At 42.0% G+C, this 24,363-nt stretch overlaps 2 protein-coding genes across 3 annotated transcripts; both read left to right on the forward strand.

Annotated features, from left to right (window-relative positions):
- The first annotated feature begins 1,916 nt into the window (after positions 1-1,916).
- Positions 1,917-12,539, forward strand: cited1 (Cbp/p300-interacting transactivator, with Glu/Asp-rich carboxy-terminal domain, 1). Its single transcript, XM_084344684.1, has 2 exons — positions 1,917-2,086; positions 7,419-12,539. Exon 2 carries the CDS (start codon positions 7,432-7,434, stop codon positions 8,005-8,007), a length of 576 nt encoding a protein of 191 aa, XP_084200810.1. The 5' UTR covers positions 1,917-2,086; positions 7,419-7,431; the 3' UTR covers positions 8,008-12,539.
- A 3,579-nt stretch (positions 12,540-16,118) lies between these two features.
- Positions 16,119-23,691, forward strand: rps4x (ribosomal protein S4 X-linked). Of its 2 annotated transcripts, none has more exons than XM_084344895.1 (7): positions 16,119-16,199; positions 16,786-16,863; positions 18,235-18,415; positions 20,270-20,367; positions 20,900-21,071; positions 21,161-21,318; positions 23,534-23,691. In XM_084344895.1, exons 1-7 carry the CDS (start codon positions 16,197-16,199, stop codon positions 23,633-23,635), a joined length of 792 nt encoding a protein of 263 aa, XP_084201021.1. In that variant the 5' UTR covers positions 16,119-16,196; the 3' UTR covers positions 23,636-23,691. The 2 variants fall into 2 exon arrangements, with proteins under 2 accessions (XP_084201021.1, XP_084201022.1); XM_084344896.1 differs by lacking the exon at positions 16,119-16,199 and adding an exon at positions 16,293-16,314.
- Positions 23,692-24,363: the final 672 nt, after the last annotated feature.

A 24,363-nucleotide genomic window follows, 5' to 3' on the forward strand; every position in this document is an offset into this window, starting at 1 on the left:
TGTAAGTGAAGCAAAAGTCAGTGATGCTAACGATCAAGGTTTTTCTGTCTGTTTTACTAATCAGCTTTCTGCTCAGGAGTCATTTTGTATTTCAGAGACGATAAATCAAATGTTTATGAGGTAAAGGTCGCACGCAAATTATGATCAAACATTATTTCTGACGTTCCAACTGACATCATGAATCCCTCGGCACATATTCATCAGTGTCTAATCACAAGCAGAACAAAACGAGAACATGTAGTTATGCAAATCATTCACAGACCACCTCTCTCTCTCTCTCTCTCTCTCTCTCTCTGGGTGAGTGACACAGACAAAGACAAAGTGGTCTGAAATGGTCCATTTGATTCCTGATGGTGTTTGAGCAACATCTGCCCGGCAGCGCGGCGGCCGCCAAACTCCGGAGGCTGGATCCGACCCGGACTCGGAGCTGGAAACATCTTTTTTTTCTCTGGAAAGAGAATCACAGGTGCAACTGATAAAACACATGATGGCTGAGTTTTATAAGCTGCTTCGGTTTCAGGGTCCTGGTGTTGCGCAAAGTCGTGACTTACGGGGACACTTGAGGAGAACGAAGCCATTGTTAGTGTTGCGAGTCAAAGCTGTTCTTTTCCAGCTATGACGAGGTTATGTAAAAGCTCTTTTTCCACACGAATTCATCATCGCAGTGAAGTGTTATTGATGCCGCAGCCCCACTGGCCAGACAGACTGTTGATCCTGGACGGTTCTGCAGAGCCCTCGATTATCTTCAGGCATTTATGGAAGCTCGGGCCATTTTCAAAAGTAATTTGTTCCTCCAGTATTCAAGGCTCGATCCAAGTTATGTCACACCACCCATAACGTGTCACTTGTCAATTGATTTGGTGTTGTGCACCAGTTTAAAACCGACTGACTCACGTGTCCTTTGTGGTTTAAAGGTGCAGTACTGACCACCTGTCAATTCATACTCAAAACAAGTAGGGGGCAGTAGGGGGAAGCCTCCGGGAGGAGCTCCAGGCTTTGGAGCCAGTTTTCGTAGTGGCCAGATCGTGTAACTACATCGTCACGTGATGCACTGCGGCCCAAAAAGACTTTTTCCCATAAGCTAACATTGTGAAAGAAGCAGAAACGACTTCCACTGTCATAATTTGAGCCATTTGGTCCAAAACGTCTAGAAGAGCTGCGTTATTAAATCATTTTAGCTCTGTTTCAGTTAGCCGGGTGCTAAACCAGAAGTTAGATCCTAGTGCGCAAGATCCGGATAATTTTATATCTGTGTTTTTGGCTTCATGCCCCTCTGAGCAGCTTTCATAGGAATGAACGAGGCTCAGCCTCCAAAGTTGTATCCAGGTTTTGATGTAACGTCCTCGGAGTAACCGCTAACTGCGACTAACTGTAGCTGCCATTAGCTTGTTAGCTCACTTAGCCGTGAGGCTAGCGGTCCGGACTGGGAGAAGTGTTGTGTTGGAGTTTACACCACTTGCACAGGAGCTTTGGTTCAGGGCTAGCGGGTTAGCATGCTTATACATATATATCTTTATATATATATATATATGTGTGTGTTTGTGTGTGTGTGTTCTCCCCTACTTAGGATACACAACAATCTTTTTTCCTCCTTTAATTTTTATGTTGTTTACATTCTCATTTCAATAGTTGTGTGTGTATGTTGTTGTGTTGTTTTATTGTTTAACATAAAGGGAACTTAAAATGATCTGTGTCAATAATTTGTTCTGCATCCATCCAAGTTTGCCTTCATCTCTTTGTCTCCGCCCACCTATGTTCACCTCAACCAATAGGATTCATCCATTTGATCCAGATCCTTTTGAAAGTCCAGCTCCTGGTTTTTGGATGGCAGCCTGCCCTAACACACTCACACACACACACACACACACACACACACACTCAGAGAGAGAGAGAGCGAGCGAGCGAGGAACAAAATGCTTTTCCTCCAGTCAGGAGCTCATTGAGGAGCTGACAGAGTCTCAACACACTTCATCTCTGGACTTCAGCCTCTGCTCAGCGGCTGTAGCAGCACAACAAACATCCGGACTTCATCTTAAATCTACTTTAACTTCCTTGTTTCTGCTGCAGCACAGGGCTTCTCTCACAGGTCGGTGTGTTTCTGTCGTCTCCCCTCTGGTCTGTGCACTGACAGGACTTGTTGTCAGTGTGTTAATGTGCTCTGGTGAAAGTTTTTCCTCTCACTCACTGTTTACATAACATGTGAAATGAGGTCAAGCTTCTGCGCCTGGAGCTGCAGAGTTTCACTGGTGAAGCTTGTGTGTAATGTAGGATTTTCTCTTCGGTTTGAGCCTTTTAACACACACCTGATGTTTATCTTTACAGCAGGAAGGGCCGGTGTTATCACGGGAGGCGTGAAACTGATTGAAATGATGCTTAATTGAGAAAAAAAAATCAGTTTATTTATGATTTTAGTTGATTTTTTGGTTGATTCTTGCTTCATTTCACCCCTTAAATCCAAAAATGTGTAACAAGATTACAATTTTCGTCTTTTTTCATGTATTTTTTCATCTAAATCAGCAAAATGTTGGTGATCAGAAGTCAAACCTGTCAGTTTTCCCCTTAAATTGGCTTCTCATTAGCAGACTTCAATATGGAGTTGGAGGCAATTAAAACAAGTGGCGTGTGCGTCATACTGGGACGGCATATGTTGTGTGTGTGTGTGTGTGTGTGTGTGTGAAAGCGACACAGACTGACTGACATTTCAATTTGCTCGTCACGCTTTAATTGTGTAATTGAAACCTCTTGGCGGTGGTGTGTGTGTGTGTGTGTGTGTGTGTGTGTGTGTGTGTGTTTGCTGAAACTCTATAATATTCATCTTTAATGTGTTATTATTGTATTTTTGTTCGACATTGTTTCATTTTATGGACTATTTTCTTTATTATTTCTAAATATATTGATATTTACCCACAGTACAGTGTTCATAAAGTGGTTTATTGTCAGTTTAAGGTGAATTTGTTGTATTTTTCTGATATTATTTCACCTTTTTTCACCAAATAGTCTCCCAGTAAGGTCCATCTAAGAGCTGCTCTTGATATTTTTAATCATATTTCAAGTCAGGCGTCATGTTCTCACCCTCATGCTGATGGAAAGTCAGGTGAAGTTTCCACTAAACGTTTCTGGAGCTTCACAGCAAAACAGCGTTGAAACATTCTCCTGAGCAGCTGAAGTAGATGGAAACTTGTCTTAAAACATCATTATCTTGGGTGAACTGTCCCTTTTAGGCACTACTAGTCCTTTGTCAGCTGCTGTTTTCAATATCATGAATCTTCCTGACTTCACGGATTCGTTACATTTGTACATTTCCTACAAATCACATCAACATTTCCGAGGTGACGTCCTTCAGTTTACATGTCTGAGCTGAGTGTCTCATGTCAGAGGAGGAGGACGAGGATGAGGAGGAGGGGGTGGTGATGGCGTGACAGCTGCCAAACTGGATATTTATCAGAGACAAAAACATGATGTTTTCCCGACGCTAACCAAGTGTTTTTGAGCCTGAACCCAACCAGATCTTAATCACAGCGATGCAACACCAGGAAACTACAGTTTTAATCAAGCTGTGGTTTGCAGAAACGTACAAAGCAGCGTTTATTCTGGTGATTGGGTTGTTTTCATCATGTTTCTACAGTGTTCCTGTGGGGGGACATAGTGAAGCAATATGTAACTTTCTGGATGAAGACAGTCGATTGTTGAGTCTCAGGTGGTCAAATACTGATGTTTTGGTTTGGCGCCGAACCCAAAGCATCAGTATTTGACCACCTGAGACTCAACAATCGACTGTCTTTTCTCCGAAATCGCTTTCATTTTTGTTTTTTTCTTTTAAATGTCAGAAGAAATGGACAAAAAGCCGAACTAAGGTCTACAAATTGCTTGTTTTGTGTCTGACCAACAGTTCAACACCTCTAAGAATTAATTTTACAACGTGATAAAAGTGAAATAGCAGCGAATCCTCACATTTAAGAAGCTGGAACCAGAGATTTCTTTAGTATTTTTGCCAGATAAATATCTTCATCAGTCCATTTATAGTTCACTCATCTTGATTCAGCTAGATTTGTACTCACAGTACAGAGTTTGAAGTGATCTTAGCCATAAACCTGCCCCTCCAGCCTCTTCTCAATTATGCGCTGTATCCCTAACATCTTCTAGATATCCACACGGAGACCAGTTATGTCTCCCTCGTTCGTCCCTGTCGGAGCTACCACTCTGGCAGCGAGAGCAGACTTTCATTGCTCATAATTAAAATAAATGCAGACCAGTCCGCAGCCAAGACAGCAGCCGAGACTGCTAATGAAATCATTTACGGGGGAAACTGAGCCGGGGCCGATTTCACAATCTCATAAAAAAAGTGTTGGAAGAACACAATGAGTCAGGTCAGCTGTGAACAGGAAAAAACATTGGCGCTCCTCCAGCGCTCTCTCACAGCATCCTTCCTCACTCCGCTGAACCGTCCCGCCGCTCGGCTGCGAACACTTTGGATGTTTTTTGACTCGGATCCATCCTCGCTTCAGACGCAGGCGGGAGGTTTCGGTTTATGTTGTTATGAGCGAGTCTGGAGCCACTTTTTGACTTCCTCCGGGGCGTTTTAAAACGTCTCCTGAGTGCTTTAACGTGTCAAATTTAATCAATTAAAAGCCTAAAAATTAACAGCTGGAACACTTAATTTTGTTGGTGAGGGAATAACCAGCGTAAACAACCATTCAGACGTCCTGAAGCGAGGGGAGGGTTGTGGTTTTGTCAGCCGTTGTACAATCACAGCCTTGGCTCTTAAAATCACTCCCACCACGAATATGAAACAGTGATACCCATAATTCCTGACGTGTGACATCAGTAAACCCTGTTTAAACCACATGAATCCAAACAGACAGTTCGGATTTCATTTATAAAGGAAAACTCACCAATCATTCATAGATTCTCATCAAAATAGCTGAAAAACGTACTCGGTGTTGTGTAATCACATCACAGAAGACGTGAATTTAGCAGTTTATCTGCCAAAATCAGACTTTTTTAAGTCCTTTGAGGAATTTGAACACGACTTTCTATCAGTTTGTAGTAATTTACATCTATTAAGCACGATTTTAATGGCTAAAGTTGTTTAGCGCTGCTGGACGGTGGACATGCAGGTAACGGAAACTAACGACCGACTTCCAGCACAACACAGAAAACTAAAGAAAATACACAACAATGGCCGTTTTAAGGCAGAATTATTACATATTATATCTTTAAAGGTGTATTTTGTGCCGTTTCTGGCTCATTTTCAACCCGAACTGTCGCTTAATGCACCTTTTAAAATGTAAAATTGTAAAATATACGTTTAGCAGTTTTTAAAAAAAGACCGTGCAGTTTTTTTGGATTTGTTTGTGCCTCCTCGACTCAATGTGCTGGAAAGCTGTTGTGCAGAGACACCATGTGCAGCCTGGCCCTGACAGTAATCAGTCAATGAATAATGAACACACACACACACACACACACACACACACACACACACACACACACACGGACCTGCCACTGACAGCTGTTTGGTATCTTTGTGTCTGTGTTAACTCTATCAGTCGAGTGCAGCTGCATGCCTGCCTGTAGCAATTATGTCCTCGCTAAATAAGAGCCAGCGCTGGGAGGAGGGGGAGTGTGTGTGTGTGTGTGTGTGTGTGTGTTGAGAGTATCGGCACATATTATTAAGCGATTAGCTTACTCAAAGGATGGCCGCATGATGTGTGTGTCTCCGTGTGTGTGTTTTCAGGCGCACATGCTGTTTGAACTGTGTGTAATATAAACCAGCTCTGGGACTTTAACATGAGCCTCTATAGGAGTCACACACACACACACACACACACACTCTCACCCTTTTTACCTCCACACACATCTTTTCTCAGTGTGTCACGCTTCACACACACACACACACACACACACACAGTCAGACATATGCTCTGTTCTCAGGGTCCATATGTATTTATCCCGCCATGTGACCCGATCACTCTTTAAGATCCTCAAAGGCTCTGTTGTGTTGTGAACTCCATTCACACACAGCAGACCTATAAACACTCACTAACCCCGGCGGTGCCCACGGGCCTTCCCCCCGCAGCCTTTTCATGGTTAATTTGCTGCTCAATAGGTCAGGAGGAAAAGCAGACATCAAGCGAACACACAGTCTAAAACACAGCGAGTCATGCGGCCGTCCAGGCACCAGGCACATCGGCCCGTTGTGTTTCCCAGACAGACCCGACTCCACTGATTTACCGGATCATAAGAACTGGAGTAAAGCTGCTGTTAAGTCAACAGCACCATTGTTGTTGTGGGGGTTTTTTTCACAGGCCGCCTGTAAGCTGTTTTTCTTTCTGGAGAGTTTTCTTTCTTAGAGATATGAACGCATATCTCGCAAAGTTCATCATTAGCGGTAGCCTAGCTTTACTTTACATCTTAAAAGTTTTTACAGTCAAGCTAAAAGTTAAAGAAACATATGACAATATGCTTATTTGCAGAGAGTTAGACGAGGAAACATACTACTTTCATGTGCAGGAGGTGATTAGCGTAGCCTAGCATAAACATGGATAGCTAGCGTTATCGACATTGTGATCACATTAATGCAGAAGCTAAGTTAGCATTAGCTGAGAGCTCAATTGAAAAAAAACTGTTAGCACAATTTTTAGTTGTTATTTCTTTAAGTTGACTTAAAACTGCAGCTGAGTAAATCTGAATCATGCTCGTTAAAGTGTGAACATTTTTATTTTTGCTACTTCTCAAACATGTAGCTTGATGGTTAGATGGTTGGCTACGTAAAATGTCTTTAACACGTCACTAGTATCTAACCTTGGACTACATGAACCTTGAAATGTGTGTGTGAAACATCCATTCAATGCTTGTTGAAGACTTTGATCAAGTCTGGACAAATTCAGTGACCAAACAACAGGAACAATAAGCAGATATTACACTCCAGTAACTCCAGACAGACGGACAGATTGCCTTTATGTAACATCTACTCAGAGCAGAAACGTCCACATGTGAACACAGGTGCAAACAAAATGAATCGATTCACGCCTGTGTGTGATGTTTCCATCTGGAGCTGCTCTCAAAACTGGCAGCACTTAAAACTGACACTCGTTCCAGTTTGAAATGTCACACGATGATGCTAATAACTTCATGCACGTAGGAGATATTCAGAGGTTTGTACACTTTACAGGGAGAGAAGGATCCCTAATGGTGTCTGACAATGTTTGCTTCACGAAAACATTTTCATTTCCTGTTGTCTGAAGTCTCTCTGCATGTCTGGATCGCACCGAACCATCTGAGATTCTTTATCTCGTCTGTAATGACATCTACCCTACATGATGTCACCAGCCGTCAGAGCGGGCCTCTGCTGAGCTAACGAGCTTATCTCATGTCCTGGTTTCATGACATTACATAACACCTCCCTTCTCTTCCTTCAGGGTTTTCCTGGTGATGACCTCACTGCTGTTCCCTGGCAACGCCCACGCTGCGATGAAGGACCTCTCCTCCTCCTCCTCTCCTCTCAGCTCCCTGCTCCACTACCCGTCCTCCAAAACCTCCGTCGTGCCGTTCTCCCCGTCCGCCGGTGCCGCCTCCTCGCCCGGGTCATCTCTGACGGCGGCTCCTCTCTCCAAACCTCAGCCCTTCTGCCTCCAGACGGGGCCTCACCTCATCGCCAGCATGCAGCTGCAGAAGCTCAACTCGCACTACCAGAACCTCGCCGGCGCTTCTGCCGGACACCCGGCACCCGGCGGTGCTCAAAGGGGCTTCGGCACCTCGCCTCTGGGAACGGGAAACCAGCTTCTGGGGCCCTCCGGAGGCCTCGGCGGAGGCGGGATGGGTGTCGGCATCAGCATGGGGAACCAAAGCTCCGGCACGGGCGGGATTATCGACTTTGACCCCGTGGACGAGGAGGTTCTCATGTCGCTGGTGGTGGAGTTGGGTTTGGACCGAGCCAACGAGCTGCCCGAGCTCTGGCTGGGTCAGAACGAGTTCGACTTCATGTCAGACGTGCCGGCCGGATGCTGATGTTACACTAACAGAAAAAACTTTTGAGATGCAGCAGAATCGATCGACAGCGTTTCTCTCTTTCCTCTCTTTCTTGTTCGAGGAAACAGAGGAGACACTGAGTGGTAAAGAGAAAGAAATCCTGTTTCTGTTTTGATTTCGTTCTCTCCACGACCAAACAGACGGATAACGAGAAAAAGACAGCTTGCTTTTGTTTTTTTTAACGGAGCTGTGCTCTCGCAGAACGACAGCAAACTGTTTTTTTGTTCCGCTCAATCAGTTGGTTTTTTACTTTCCTTGCTGGCTGAAACCAACCTGATGGGATTAAGAGATCTTTTGTTTTTTGCTTCTTGACTTTTTATGTTTCCTTTTCAAGACGAGCGTGAGCAGAACAGAAACGAGGAGTCGCAGAGATTCTGCCGGTGATTAACACAGGATGGGTCGGAGACGTTTCGAGCCTTTCTGGAACAAAACAGTAAAGATAACACACCCGTTGGACTTTCGATCAACGCTTAAGGAAAATGGAAATGGGAAACAAGACTTTATGGGAGCTTCGTGGAGGATGACAAACACTACGTTTCCTGTTTTCCTAATGGACAATATTAGACTCTGGTCTCACGGGAAAGAGGCTTCTGTCTCTCGGCTTCACAAAGGACTTGATTGTGAGAACTGGTTATCTCAATGTACTTCTTTTTCTTCCTCTCTTTCTTTTTCTTTTGTGTGTTTGAATTAAGTTCAACCAGTCGTATTCATACAACATGTTATTTAAGACAGTGGCTGATACCCATCAGGACTTCTGGACAAGGACTTCTTCTGTAGCGCGTCAATAACCGGTTCTCTGAACATGCTGAATTAGATCAAGGGATGGGGAATCTTTCGGAGCATGGGACCTGAATGGAGTAAATTGTTTTCTCGATCCGGAGCCACAGCCTCATTAAAGCGGTCGAGGACCTTTGTGGTCATGTGAGGCGCCGCTACATGTACATGTTTTGTTTTTACTGGCCTGCGTGTCAATGATCCTGGAGAACACTTTCCTCCAACGCTGAGGATACAAGGTCCTGTCAACATTGCGAGGACACAACCCGAATGTCAAGAGCAGATACATTCACGTGCCCTCCGACGCTTGTTTTTCCTGTTTTACCGCTCTGGTGTTTATGTCAAAACAGTTCGTTAAGCCCTGACAGACACTCCTCTGTCCTGATGAGGAAGCATTGTCTGCTGTTGTCTGTTTGAAGCGACAGTTTGAACACCTTGCGGGGCAGCGTTTAAGCTAAACACACAATCTAGTTTGGTTCCAAGAGTTTGGTCAGCGCAGACTTTAGGATTGTTTCCATCAGAGCAAAGTGAGCTAAACCTTTCAGACTTTACATAAAGGCTACTGCTGCTTTCAGCTAACACATTAGCATCATTAACTACAAGCTTTTGTTCATCCTTACTGCTTAAATGTCTCTGGAAGGCAGAGAAAACAGGGAGAAGATCTAAACAAACTATTGATCCGACTGAGCGAGATTCAAAATACATTCTTGTTTTGCTAACGATCACCATCTGCTACACATTTTAATTTGGATACTCTGACATTAGCATTAGCTTGAACCAACCACGATGTTTGACTTGAAAATTGGTCCTAAAGAAACATAAAGTTGCGACACATCGGTGGTTTTGCAGAAACTTTTTGTACGTTGCCAACTTTTATTCTGGCGACTGGGTAAAAACTGAACCATGTCTATGAGAATTGAGCGAACTCCATCTTCTTTTTGGACTAACACAAACTGACCAACACGATACAATAATGTTTTTATTGCGTTGGCTGTTGCAGCACGATTATCTGCCTTATTTGAACATCCTCTAGTGGACCTTGGCGATGCTGCCAGATGCTGAAGCCAGATTTTGGCTCCCAAATGATCTCACTCTCTGTGATTGTGCTCAGAAAAATGAACAGCTACAGTTTATAGCGTTAACTCTCCAACTACCAAGTTTGTTTTGTGCTTCCTGGGTTTGGGGTTAAGCTGACACCCACCTATAGGAGCTGTACCTGATGGATGCAGGTAGCATGAGGGCGGTGACCTATATCTGTTGTGGTAAGACAAGATGGAGGAGCTCAAACAAAGGCCTTTCACCTCAACCCGGTGTGTCTGTCATCTGGCCATTGTGGACTCTCCTCCTGGACCACACAGTAGAAACAACACACCTGTACGGCCTATATATATGTACCTGCACAGCTCACCTGTATGTGCTTTCAGACGCACACACAAACACACAATGAAACCAAACTACGTGCAGGCGCACAAAGGCGCACACAGGAGCGTGGGGATGGTGTTACAGCAGGGAAACGGGAGTCGCTGCCATGAAACAGGCACTTGTTCGGCCGCACACACACACTGCGCAGGGCATCGGGGTTGTTTGTGTGTGAGAGAGTCTGAAAATCCTCGTTAATTTATGAAGATATCGACAGGTCGGCTTACACACACACACACGTCGGCCCAAAACCAGATTTCGATGTTCGTCAGAGTTTCAGTTACAGTCAACGAGCACCAATTTCCTTTTTCTTTCTTTAATGAAACCTGAGTAGTGATGAATGGGATCCCGATGAAGGACTAATTTGACAGAGTTCACTTCTTTACGGGGGATTTTCTGGATATTTCAGCCGCTTTATTGACACAGAAAGAAATAAAGATGCTTCTCATGTCTCCCCAAATCCGGCAGACAGACACTCTGATTCTCCTCTTCCTCCGTCTCGCCTCAAAGTGGGTCAAAATAACATTCTTCAGATCGGAGACGGCCTCGTGTTTGTTTCCATCTGCCCGACATTGTTTTAAAGACCTTTCTTGTGTGTGTGTGTGTGTGTGTGTGTGTGCGGTGTTTTGTGGTCCGGCCTTAATCCCAGCTGATTGAATGTTATTTTTTGCTTTGTGGAGCGGAGAGACCTCCTCCCCCGAGGAGTCGCCCATAGTCGAAAGCCTTCATTTCCTCTTCTCCTCGACGCCTGATATTACAGATTAACCTTTTGAACTTAAATGCACCTCACAGATATTTGGTTTCTAATCGCAAACACTCAAAATCCGTGTACGATATTCCTCATTTTGGTTTCAGTCTGCTTGGAGAACTCATGCATCTTAATTACAGATAAAAAAGGAAAGTTCAGGTGTAATTGGGCTTTTCAGTGTTGGATCGTAAAGCACCAAACCTTTTGTTTTGATTGTTTTAGCTCAAACTGCTGATCCCCCCCGACCTCAACACAGATGATTTCCTTTCTTTACTGCATCCATCAGCTTCAGGTTGTTCCACTGCTCCATCAAAGTCGTATTTCCATCGAGAAGTAACGCAGCTGTGAGCCGGGAAGGTTCAATTAGTCAACTGACATAAAAAAAAAGGCGAAAAATTGATAAATTATTTTTGTTTTCAAGAAACAAAAAGCAAAAATGGGTAGTTTTAAGAATCTTGAATGAGAGTTATTGAGTTCAGTAAATTAAATATCTTTAATATCAACATTTTTGCAACTGTCATCGATATAAATTTGTGTCAGTTCAATCCAGACTGTTGTTTTTTGCAGGACTGTTATTATGAGCAACGTTTCCACCCAATTACCCAGAACTTTTACTCCCAATAACTACTTTTTAAGGAAATAAAAAGTCTCTTCAGCTGTCCTCGTCTTCGTTTCCAACCGAGCAAATTAGGCAAATTTCTCCGCTTGACGTGTGGACTTTTAAAAACAGTGGTGAGTACTTGACTAAATGTTAAGCGCTGCCCCAAATATCCTGGACTTTTGGAAAGAACAGGGACTTTCTGGGGGTTAAAATAATAGTTCCTCCTAAAGTTCCTGCGGTGGAAACGTCTCCTCTGACTGCATTAGTTTGAGCTCGACCTACCTAATGAGCTGCCTACTGAGCGAACGCTGACTGATGAGATCAATTAATAAGCTAAGTAGCAGGTTAGCTTAGCTTAGCACGAAGAGTGAAAACAGGCCACACCAGATCTGTTTTAAATTCACAGTTTTACGGATGGTTTTGGGAAGTTGCTCCTGTTTTCACAAAATCCTTCCTTTACTCAGACTGACACTTGGGTTTTTCTTCCTTCGTGGTGCCTGAAACGGATGAAGCAGGATTCACAGTTTCCGTGTGACGGCGGTGATTTGTTGCCCTCGGGGGCCTCGGGGTCGTGAAAAATGTTCCAACACCATCGCGGCCTGTGAAATCCTTCCGACGCAGCCGGTGATATATCTGTTAGAGGTCTCCGTTACAAGGTTTCCTCTCCACACTGCTGTCAGGTCTGCTGGTGAAACTGAAGCAGACTCTGCACTGATTTATCTCTTATTTTCATATTTACTTTTAGACTCAAGTCTTTTATTTTGTTGCAGTTTCTGTCCTTTTTGTTCCTCGTGGTTGAATGAATATTATTCAAAGATGATTTTTTTTAAAAGCACTTTTTGCTCACCGGCTCTCACTTGTACATCTATATGAATATGTAAATGACTGAAATCATATTGAAGAAAAAAAAAATGCTTGTATTTTTGTTACGGCGCTGAGTTTGGAGGAAAATAAAGAAATGGAAACTGAGCTGGAGTGAATGTTTGTCATTGAAACAGACTTTAACCACATTATCAGACACCATGATGATGTTGTTCCCAGCTGAGGTTTAATATAATATTATATTCATGCTAATACACATTTTTATCATCTTTTTATCTAAATATAAAAGTTACAAATTTCAATTTATTATGTAATATTATGAGCTGTAGAGTGACAGTTTGACCAGGAGTCTGTAACTTATGCAACATGTCAGTAATGTTTTAAACGAGGCCTCCCTCTGCTGGCATGTGATGGTAACTACACCACCAATGATACAATAAGCATGTTACATATCATTTCTTTGTATTTTCTGCATGCCAAAATTAATTTTACACTATTTCATGGCTCCGTTATTACACTCACATGTACATGAAATCAACATTTTGGGGGAGAACTATCTAATTTGGCAATAATCAGTGTTGTGAATACTCATACTTGAGTAAAAGTAAGGTGTATAGGTATGGTATATATATATGGAAGTATAGTTACATTACATAGAAGTAGTGTTTTGAACTAAAAGTCTTAAATATTGCACCTTTAAGTATTAAGTACAAGTACAATTAAAAATGCATACACACTACGAAAAATGTGCTGCTTTGGCTCTGATGCAGCATGTAATCTGCAAAGTAACTAGTAACTAAAAAGAAGTGGAGTAAAGAGTACAATATGTGCCTTTGTAATGTGGACTGGAAGTAAAAAACAGCAGAAAACGGAGAAATACTCAAGTAAAGTATAAGTATCTCAAAAGTATGCCTAAGCGCACTACTTGAGTTAATGTACTTAGTTACTTTCCATCACTGGCTCTAACCACTCATTGAAAGTAACTAAATAGAAATACTCTGTATGGTACATTTTTGAGGTACTTGTACTTACACTTGAGTATTTAATCACTTTATACTTCACTACATTTCAGAGGCACATATTGTACTTTTACTTCTTTACATTTAGATACATTTAGTTACAAGTTACTCTGCAGATTCAGATCATTAATTATAATTAACACGTGCAATCAACTGCGTTCCCACCTGCGGAAATTTGGCCAATGAGTTTTCTTTCATTGTTTTTTCTTTTCTTTATTCTCGTCTCTTTTTTCTTTTTACTTTTCTTTTCTTTACTTTGTTCTTTTCCTTTCATGTCTTTTCTTTCTTTATTTCTTTTCTTTATTTCATTTATTCTTTTCTTGCCTTTTCTATTTCTTTTCTTTTCTTTTCTTTTCTTTTCTTTTCTTCTCTTTTCTTTTCCCTCCAGTGTCAGACTTGCATGAGAAGTTGGTGCAGTGCTGCCGCCTAGTGGTGACGTCAGTATTACACCATGTATGAGTGCCTGCAGGGGGAAAAAGTGAGGGTCTGCACCAAGACAGCAAAAGACACTAAAGCATAACAAGAAGAGCAGAAACATTTGAACTAGCAGAGAAATAAATCCATGAGACCAGAAATAATCCAACGCAAACACACTGTTGTTTATGAGAAACTGAATAAAAAGGTCTCGGTCAGCAAACTTCTTCCCTTTGAGCTTCATGTGTCTCCTGTAAAAACAATAAATCTCCACACACTTCTCGGCTCAATGGCAGTTAGACTGATCCTTCAAAGAGCAAATAATTCATGAGGTTATAGCAACAGTAACAAACAAAAACAGACAGAGATGCTAATAATTAAAGACGAGCATAAATCATGACCTGTTTTTGGGCGTACAAAGGAAAATTAAAAGGGTGTAACCGTCTGAAAACAAGAAGAGATCCAGCAGACTCACTTCATTTCTACCATCAGCTGGACTTTATTACCCTCAACATCTGTATCAAACAATCCTGCAGCCTCTCGACAGCCAGTCTAAACAGACGTCACCTCCTCACTCCTTCAGCTTTTTGTAACACGACTCCAGGAATCTGCCTTTAATCCTTGAAAAACTTCCTGGGGTTCCAGGACTGAGTGATCAGTGTTTCTTAAGGAAGTGGGTCAGGAAATGAAAGTTGAGAAAACGTTAGATGGAGCTCTGGCTGCAGGGGCCTCGTCGCTGAGCTCCTCCACATCTTTAAAATATCGAATAAAATGTAGGCTGGTGGGGTTGATTCAGCTGTGAGAAAGGAAACATAGGAAATAAAGTAGGTCGGCGGAGATAAACGTGTGAATTCACACACGCTGGAGCCTTTTTATTAGGTATAAATAGAGTCCAGGTTTGTCTCGAGCTTTTGGGATTAGCTCCTGCAGCCTGGAGGGGGAAGCAGAGATGCCTTCATCAGTTGGTATCATTTGGCAGAGGAAGACAAAAAGCCCAGGAGGAGTTTTATCTCCCCAAAGTGTAAACAGGACTGGGCTCTGCCTGAGACACTGGCATTTCCTGACCGGGACCGAGATACACAGAGGGAAGTGAAGGCACCACCAGCAGCAGCAGCAGCAGGGAAACATGGAGGATGATTATAAATATGTGGCTTTATCACGCTGGTGCAAACATATGCTGTTTTATTTCAATCCACATGCATCAAATGAAGAAAGAAATGTATTTTAAATAACAAAAAGGCGCCTCCAGGGATATGTATGCCACATATTTACGTCAGACATCTTCATGCTCCATCAGTGGAGTGATTAAATCTGCCAGGACATCACTGGTACCAAGTGAGATGTCTGCACAGAGCCCAGTACCTGCTGCTGGACCACCGGACTACAGGGCAGGATAACATATTGTTTATATTGTCACATTTTCATCTTAATGTTGCACTTAATGTAGATTTTTAGATGTATTTTAGCTCAAAATGAACATAATATTCAATGTTAAGTCTTATATTTTTATTTAAAGTGACACTGAAGATACAGGACGGCTTAAGACCAGGGCCGTAGCCAGGGTTTTAGAAACACAGAGGTCATGCCCCCAACCCATCATCCATCATCCATCGAGAACATTATGAAGACGTTATTATAAATCTGTGCATTTCTCTGCATTTTGACAGGACCGATAATAAGAAAAAGAAGAAGAAGAAGAAGAAAAGTAACAAATATGGCCATAGTTAAGTAGATTTAGTTAAGTAATTTCACTGTAAATAATCAATTAAATGTTCATGAATCAATTGTAAAGGTCAAAAACATCACTTGCAACTCTTTAAAGGCCACTAAAATAATGTTAATGAATGAACTACACAGTATTTATTGACCATTTACATCATTATAAAGTATTATGATCATCAACAACATAATGAACACTTGATGGACAGTTTAATTAACTATAAATTTGACATTTTTTATTATATATAATAGTTTAAAGTGCTACCAAATATATATATATAAATATATTAAGATATCAAAGACGCAGACTTTCAAAAAAGTAGTTATTCTTATTAAAGCTGTCAAATAAATCAGCTACTGGAGCAAACATAAGTGACAATGTAGTGGGGAGGAAGTATAAAGTAGGTCTGGCATAAAACAGAAATACTCAAAACAAGTACCTCAAATAGTACACAGTATACTGTAAGAGTAAATATGTATATTTAGCTTTAATCCAGCACATTTTAAAGTATAAAAACATGAACACTGGCTGATGGAGTGAAGCGGTATTTGAATCGCGACTTTCGCCCCTTTTGTCCCTCCCAGTCTGCCGTCCTCGGCCTTATCATCCAATACCGGAAGAAGAGAGGTCCTTTTCCCCGCAGACTCCAACATGGTGAGCAGGTTTCCCTCACGATTCCTCTCTGAAATAATCACTAAACATCACTTTCTGCTGTCGTACTACCACAAACATACGTGTCCTAGCTTGAAATCCTACCTCTTGTAAAATGGTAGATGTCTGAATTGTAACCAAAAGCAGCGATTCTTGCTCTTTATTGATGATTTGAAACGACCTAACCCCACTTTGGGTTTTTTCTCAGCCGGGGCTCGTTAGCTTAGCGGCGGCTAACAGCGTTAGCTTGCTAAATAAACGGAATACGACTCGTTGTCAGTGGAGGCTTTTTTTCTGTCAGACGATTTTCCTTCATTTTGTGTTCTAGCGTCATGTAAAAGTAAAATAGTGAGATTTAAAACGTTTCTGTGAGACGTATGCTAACGTTAGCCTAGCTAGGCCGCAGCCGGCTGTGCTAAGCGGCATTCACTCCTACTGCACGTTAGCTTACCGTGCTAACTGCTGAGCTATTATACTCTATACATTTTGATTTCTAGCACTGTCCACCTCGCAGATACACATGTGTGGTTCTTCATCTCTACCGGTGGTTCGTCCCGTTATTTAACCGACCTTGTTCTCCTTTTTTCAGGCAAGAGGACCGAAGAAGCACCTGAAGCGCGTCGCAGCGCCAAAGCACTGGATGCTGGACAAGCTCACCGGAGTGTTTGTAAGTAGCGTTTCTTTCCATTATAGTAACAGTAAACTATGTGGCGATGTCTTTATCTTTAATTACCTGCATTAATAATGTAAATCAGTGTTGGGAGCTCATGTAATACACTCTGAAGGATGGTGTTCAGCTGACAGAGGAGGCTCACTCGTGCTTCATTATATTACACATGGATGTGATGTGTACCTGCATTAGGGCCAGTCTGTGCCTCGCAGCTGTTTGCATCAGTGTGGTTAATAAACTGAAAGTGCTTCTACTTTATAAACGTAATTTGGAGTAATTAATACTTAAAATGTTGTTGTAACATTGATTAGACGTGTCCCTGCTGGCTGTAGCTGGGGTTGAAATGCAATCTGGAAATGTGGTTATTGGACTGTCGAGGGATGTTTTGAAATATCTTTAAATCACATGTGTTAATTTTGGATTTATCAGGATAAATATAAGCTTCTGACTCGGATGTAGTCCTGAGGTGCAAAAATGGTGACTGTGTTTAATAATAATGATACAACTGTGAGAAATACACCTGAATGTATTTCTAGATCTGGTACAACACACTACAGTCGTACTATAGCTGTGGACTGCTGTGTTGATTTAAATGTGTCCATCTGTAGGACATTTAATGTAAAGCAGACTAAAGTTTCACTCAACTGTTGGACTTTTTGTAAATGCTGACTTAAAGGAGCGTAATCTTGTTTTTTCAGTAATTTTCGGGGATTTATCCAGCAGTCACATGCTCGGATCAATAAATTGGGTGTATTCTGAATATTTAAGGGGAATAAACTGATACTAATTTGCTTTATAATGGGATAACTGAAGTAGAAATTCGCCTAAATGCATTTATAGAGATACTGTGGTCATGCAACTACTATAAAATCTATGAAAGTAAGAATATGTATCTGTATATTCAACACCAGCTGACCAACTTTCTGTCAGTGTCTCACTATAGTCCTTGAAATTATAGATACTATTGATACTTATATCATTTTAGCACCGCAACTTTAATTATCAATGAAAAAACCTTTTAAAATCATGTTACATTTGTTGGTCTATCGTGTTTTCCTTACATCTGGAGAACAAAGATTTGTAGGACAAGATGTCTCTGCTACAGAACTTAATCATAATGCTGTGTTGTCAAACATTTGGCTTTTATCATAAAAAATGGACATTGCACTTAGACACTTTACAATTAATCATGCAGTGCTAGTTGGAGTGAAACTTAAAACTGTTACATTTATGAAGAAAGATTGGGTATAAGCTCCGAATAGTAGTAATATTGACTGTAATGATACAAAATGTCATCTCGAGATCTTTATGGTAATGTTACAGACCGTTCATCACTCAGTAAAGATAATACGACTTGTTCTTCTCCAGGCTCCTCGTCCTTCCACCGGTCCCCACAAGCTGAGGGAGTGCCTGCCCCTCATCATCTTCCTGAGGAATCGCCTCAAGTACGCCCTGACTGGGGATGAGGTGAAGAAGATCTGCATGCAGAGGTTCATCAAGATCGACGGCAAGGTCCGCACCGACGTCACCTACCCCGCTGGATTCATGGGTGAGCTGACCTCTAATAAAGCCTTCAGTGTAGCGCACGTCTGCTGCGGGATGTTTTGTAAGATTATCCGTAAATTCTGCAAAACAGGGCCGTGGTTATTGTTTGGCTACGTGTAAACGTTGGGTAGGATTAAGTAGATTTAACTGTTGCTGTGGCGTTGACGCTGACGTGGAGGATTTGATGCAGGAGCAATGATGACTACTTGGTTTTGATCAGGAATGAGATGAAACTACACAACCAATCCTCTAAGAAGTTCTGAGCTCCATCCACTGTAACTTAACGTGTTTCTGACGTATCAATCCTTATTTGAGTCGAGCAAATATCAGTTTCTGTCGGGATAAGCTCTATGGAGCAGGTGCAAAAATATCTTTATTCCCTCAAGTGTGACTTTGAGGGCGAGACTTAAAACTTTATTTACTGTCGCTCAGCTTCTGTCAAGATGTTTTCTCAGATAAAAGCGGCTCTTCAGTTTAAAAACTGTCAGTTTGGAACAATTGAGGACAACAGCTGTCACTTTCACTGGAGTTTCTCTGTAAGATGTTTGTTTCTTTCGTCTTGGATATCAAACCTGACACTAAAATCTAGTTGTCTGACGGGCGAGCCTTCACATATTCAGTCAGTTTGGATTTGTGGTTGGATGTTGGACTTGGCTGAGATGGACTGCAGTCAGTTATTTCTTTGATAGCTTTGATGTTGAGGGTCTGAGTGAGTTTTGATGGGACGTGGTTGTTGGGAAGAGGACCAGTGATAGTTGGACACATGTTGCCCACACCGACAACTGTAAGTCCACTTGTTTTCAGCTCTTTCTGCAATGATGGGAATAGTCCTGCAGAGCGGGGCCTTCACCAGAGGAGCTGATGTTTGTGTCTGAACTCGCTCACGCCTCTCTCAAACCTGTCACCCTGTCAGGTTTTTTTCTTCCACCTTGACGCTGGCCAACAGCCTCACATGGAGGTGTGCAGATTTAATTTCCAAATCCAGGGGAAGCTTTCACAGCACGCCGACAGCAGCCTGTTTATAAACTCTGAGCGGTCGTCACTCTGATGCTGCTTCGGATGAATATGAAGTACTTGATGTTGATGTTGGTTTTATTTAAAGTTTTATTTTAGGAAGCATAAATTACTCCGACTGGCTTTTTGGAGTCAAATGGTCTCACTGCGTTTCATTAGATTGTGCTGACGGTGTCGTACGTAGAGTTTTGTCTGTTATACTTTGGAGAGTTCGTGTTTTAAGAGTTTATTGCACGTGAGATGATAGTTTGTCCACATCTGGATTTACATGCGTGTGTCAAAGATGTTAAGTGAGCTCGCTGGCAGCTGAACATGTGGAGAGCAGAGACCGTCCTGTTGTTAGAAAGCCAAATGTTCATCTTCAAATGCGACATGATGCTTTTGGCTTTCTCTGGTTTGAAGTTGTCCGATAAGACGGGATGTAGTGTTGGAGAAGTTTTCATAATTGATCAGTTGGTCTGAGTAATTTTTATTTGAAAAAAATCTGTTTTAGTTTCTTAGATGTGAATATTTCCTGGTTTCTTTCCTCCTCTAACTGTAAACTGCATCTTTGGGTTGTTTTCCAAAGAAGACGTTTGAGGATTTGATGAACACTGATGGACATTTTTCACCATTTTCAGACATTTTATAGAACAAACTGATCGATGAATCGAGGAGATGATGGACATATTAATCAACAGTTATAACAAGCGTGGGCTGCAGCCCAAACATCTAGATTGGCACAAAGTTTTCTACAGATGAGGGGAAAAGGTTTCAGTGAATTTATTGGCAGACGAGGACTAGATTTCATGGCTGTTTTTAACATTTGACTGACGCTAAGACTTCTTCCTGTTTGTTTTCCCAGATGTGATCAGCATCGAGAAGACCGGTGAGCACTTCCGTCTGATCTACGATGTGAAGGGACGTTTCACCGTCCACCGCATCACCGGAGAGGAGGCCAAGGTAAGAACAGGAACATGACTCTCCTTCATCCTTATGTTGGAGAGTTGAGTATGCTTTGATGCTATTTGTTAGCGCCTTAACTATCAGGTACCACCATTAAAACTAGACGAAAGTATCCTCCACCAAGAATTTTAAGAGAAGGGATAAGTGGCAAAATGAGTAAGAGGAGGTCTTTGCTACTTGGGAGTCGAAGTTTGTTGTCCTGGCTGAGATTTGAGCTTTGGCAGAGTCGTTGCTGATTTAACGGGTGTGAGACGAGCTTCAAGGATTTGGTTTTTTGTCTCGCCAAATTTGAAGATCAGCTTTGGCAGCTGAACTGGTTTAATCGCCAAAGTCTTTGTCAAACCTTGTTTAAAAACCTCCACTGTGAGAAGGACTACAACAGCAGACTGACACGGAGCTGACGATAGTTGACATAAAGTTGAAAGACTCAAATTTCAGAATCGGACTATCTGTTAATTATTTACGTTTTCAGCCGTGAAGTCTTTAACCTTGTTGTCCGTTTCCTAACTGGCCTCCTCTTCGTCTGCAGTACAAGCTGTGCAAGGTGAAGAAGCTCATCGTCGGCACCAAGGGAATCCCCCACCTGGTGACCCATGACGCCCGCACCATCCGCTACCCAGACCCCCTCATCAAGGTCAACGACACGGTCCGCATCGACCTGGACACCGGCAAGATTACAGACTTCATCAAGTTTGATACTGGTGGGTTTTTAATCTCCCTGCTGGAGCTTCACTTCTTTCATGTCTTTTGATAGTTTTTAATGAACTTTTCCACCCTCTGCTCTCTGCAGCTAACCTGTGCATGGTGACCGGCGGTGCCAACTTGGGGCGTATCGGTGTGATCACCAACAGGGAGCGTCACCCTGGCTCTTTCGACGTGGTGCACGTGAAGGATAGCACAGGCAACAACTTCGCCACCAGGCTCTCCAACATCTTCGTCATTGGCAAGGTGAGGATGCGGAGAAATATCGAGCTATACAACCCGCTCTCTCATGTAGACGCCCACAGAAGACGTGTCAGGAGTGGTATTTAAATTGAACCCTGAGCAGAATATATAATTGTCTCAGTCGGGACAGACTTTAGTCGACTTCTGGAGCAATGATGATGTTTTTGGTTTTGATCAGCAATGAAAATACACTACCAATTCCTCTAAGAAGTTCTGAGCTCCTTCACAAGAAAGTCTTTCAAGCACAAGTTGATTTTCCCTTCAGTTTGAAACCTCCTGAGGGCCCTGCAAGTTAATTAAAGCATTTTATTTGTTTTACCATGTTCATAGCTCTGTAGAAGTAAAGCCAAACGAGAAATAAAAGCTGACTGCTTCAGTCTGTGAAGGACGTTTTTATAGAGAATAGAAGTCGAAGTATGCAGCGAGAAACAAAACAAGATTAGTCTGTTAATCTAAAGCAAACAAACTGTTTTGAGTGATTTTTGAAGCAAAAATTGCAGCAACAGCATCTTAAATGTCAGAATTTGCTGCTTTTCTTTGTCGTTTATGACAATAAATGAAGCGTCTTTGGGTTTTGGACTAAAGAAGCAAATTGAAGACGCAACTTTGAGCTTTTGGGAAATTTATGAGGACTTTTGACATTTTATAGACTAAACTTTTAGTCAATAAATCATGAAAATAATGTGCAGTGTAATTGATAATGAACTAGTTGCAGCCCTGTAATAAAACATGCCATAAAAACAATACATTAAGTGCTAGATTAATCTCCCAGAAGTGCTCCTGATGTACGGGAAGGCAACTAATGTCCACAAGAAAGGGAATAAAATGCCAAAAATGAGTCATGGTGCGCCACTTAATCGATTTTTAAAAGGTTAAAAAAGAGACCAGTGTTGGTTGGCTGCACATCTGTCCTCCCCGGGGTAAACACAAGAGAAAGACAGTATATTAAAAAGTTTGCAGTGCTAAACGGAGAGCTAGGATCCTGGACGCGACATCTGTTCTGCGCTCTGTATTGCCTCAATATGTGTCCTGATGAAGTTAAGTACACGGCTGATGCTTTGTGACGTCCTGAATTTAAAACATTTCACACATCCAGGCTGATTCTGATCTCAGAGGTAGATATTCAGCGACACACTGTGTAAGAAACTTAATAAACGCCGTCCCGTTAAATGATTAGAGGACCCGACCTGACCCGAGGAGCGTCGGCAGTAGAAACTCTTCTCTGCTGCTTGACATTTATTCAGTCGCGGATGTGACCGGAGCTGTCGGCAGCTCAGTCGTCTTTCTGCCGCCTGACATTTATTCAGCGGCCTCGACCCCTCGTCTGTCTTCACCTCGAGCCGAAGTGTTGACCGACAGACAAATGTGTGTTGAACTTCAGAGCTTGTCCCGTCATCGGCCTTCAAACTCTCACAGCACTTAATTAATTTTCAAACAAACACATTCCAGTTTGTTGCAGCTTTTCTTTTAAACTATTTTACATCAGAGCGTTATCGCTTTCTTGGCTGCAGCACATATTTCTATTTCCTGCTCATCACCGCTTCTGGGACGACTCCAGGGACGGCCAACAAGGAGTCCCTGGGTAGTTTCAGGCCAATTATCCTATCAAGTAAATCAACTTTCTCCATCCGGAAGCAGCATTTTTCCCAATCTTGTGAATTGATATACACCAGATTTAAAAATAAATGGACTCGTATGCAGTCCAACTTCATTTATAGATGCATTTAGGGCCACAATTACCAGTTTTTACAGATTTGGTTGCCTTGTTTTTGTCCGAAACCAAAGTCAGTTTTATCACTTATGCAGCGTTTGTACAGGTGCTGGAAATCCTTGTACATGCTTCTTTAACTACAGTGTGGTGTTTTCAAGGTTTGAAAAGAGCTTTTAATCTTGAATAACGTGCCTGAAACTCCTTGAAATTGTAATTCTGTTATCTTAAAAGTAACTCTGTTGAGCTTTCCTCTTAAATTTATCTCCCGTCCGCTTAAAACTCGCTTAACATAACTTTGGTTGTCTATAAGCACGTAAGAATACATTTATAACAGCCACAAGGTGCTGAGAAAGTTTGGAAATTCAAAGTTAAGTGAGGATGTCGAGGCTTTTGGTCCTTTCACCCCCGCTTTGAAAAACCTTCTCATGTCCCAGTTGTCACCTGTGATAACCGCTTCCTTTGATCAACATTAATTAATAACTCGTCTTCTCCGTCCTCCGTCTCCAGGGCAACAAGCCGTGGGTGTCCCTGCCCAGAGGAAAGGGAATCCGTCTGACCATCGCCGAGGAGAGAGACAAGAGGCTCGCCGCCAAGCAGGGCAGCAGCTAAACTGGCCACAGACAGCCTGACCGCTGGTTTTCAAATAAACTGTTATTTACAAAACACTTGTTGACTCGTTGTGGTGTTTTTTTCTTTGTTACTGCTGGTTGCTAACGAGGCTTCCTGCACGTGGAGCTGGAGGTATCGACCTTAAACATAATGACGGGTGCATTCCTGTTAGTCGAGACACTTCCAGGGTCCTGTTATTGTCATTAATGTCTGTGCTTTCCCTGCTGATAAGATGAGACCTCGTTGATTCCTCACCGGGAAAACTCACATTACAGCAGCTCAGGAATCAAAAGCACAGGGGAGAAAGTGATAAAGGAATGAAATGATACGAAAACAAGACAATGTGACAAAATAATAGATGCACTATTCAACTTTCACATACAAATATGGTGCTTAAAGCATGAAAATATCAATGAAAATCAATTTGTTTGGATAAATTAATATAATCCAGAATTTTCAAAGCTAGAAAATAAAGTTGTGGCATCTTAAAATGTGTTGAAACAATCCGAAGGATGCAACGTCACAAAACTTAAACTTTGAAAACAGGAAGTGATCTCAGGAAAGCTGAGGGTGGCTTCTTTTATGGTTTGTTGGCTTAAATCAACTTTTTTTTCTTTGGCTAAACCACATCTTGTGTCTATAATCTTTTAAATTTAACCTTTGAAAGTTATTTTCAAGGTACAGTTTTTATTTTATTTTGAAAATAAAGCAGGAAATGCAGCATTTTT

The sequence above is a fragment of the Pagrus pagrus genome (assembly GCF_965226575.1).
Source record: "Pagrus pagrus genome assembly, chromosome: 22".
Classification (NCBI taxonomy): Eukaryota; Metazoa; Chordata; class Actinopteri; order Spariformes; family Sparidae; genus Pagrus; species Pagrus pagrus.

Coding starts and splice junctions, on each gene's coding strand:
- rps4x (XM_084344895.1), top strand. Junction 18,416..20,269: donor CTACCCCGCTGGATTCATGG/GTGAGCTGACCT, acceptor TTGTTTTCCCAG/ATGTGATCAGCATCGAGAAG. Junction 21,319..23,533: donor ACATCTTCGTCATTGGCAAG/GTGAGGATGCGG, acceptor CTCCGTCTCCAG/GGCAACAAGCCGTGGGTGTC.
- cited1 (XM_084344684.1), top strand. CDS start 7,432: ATGACCTCACTGCTGTTCCCTGGCAACGCCCACGCTGCGATGAAGGAC.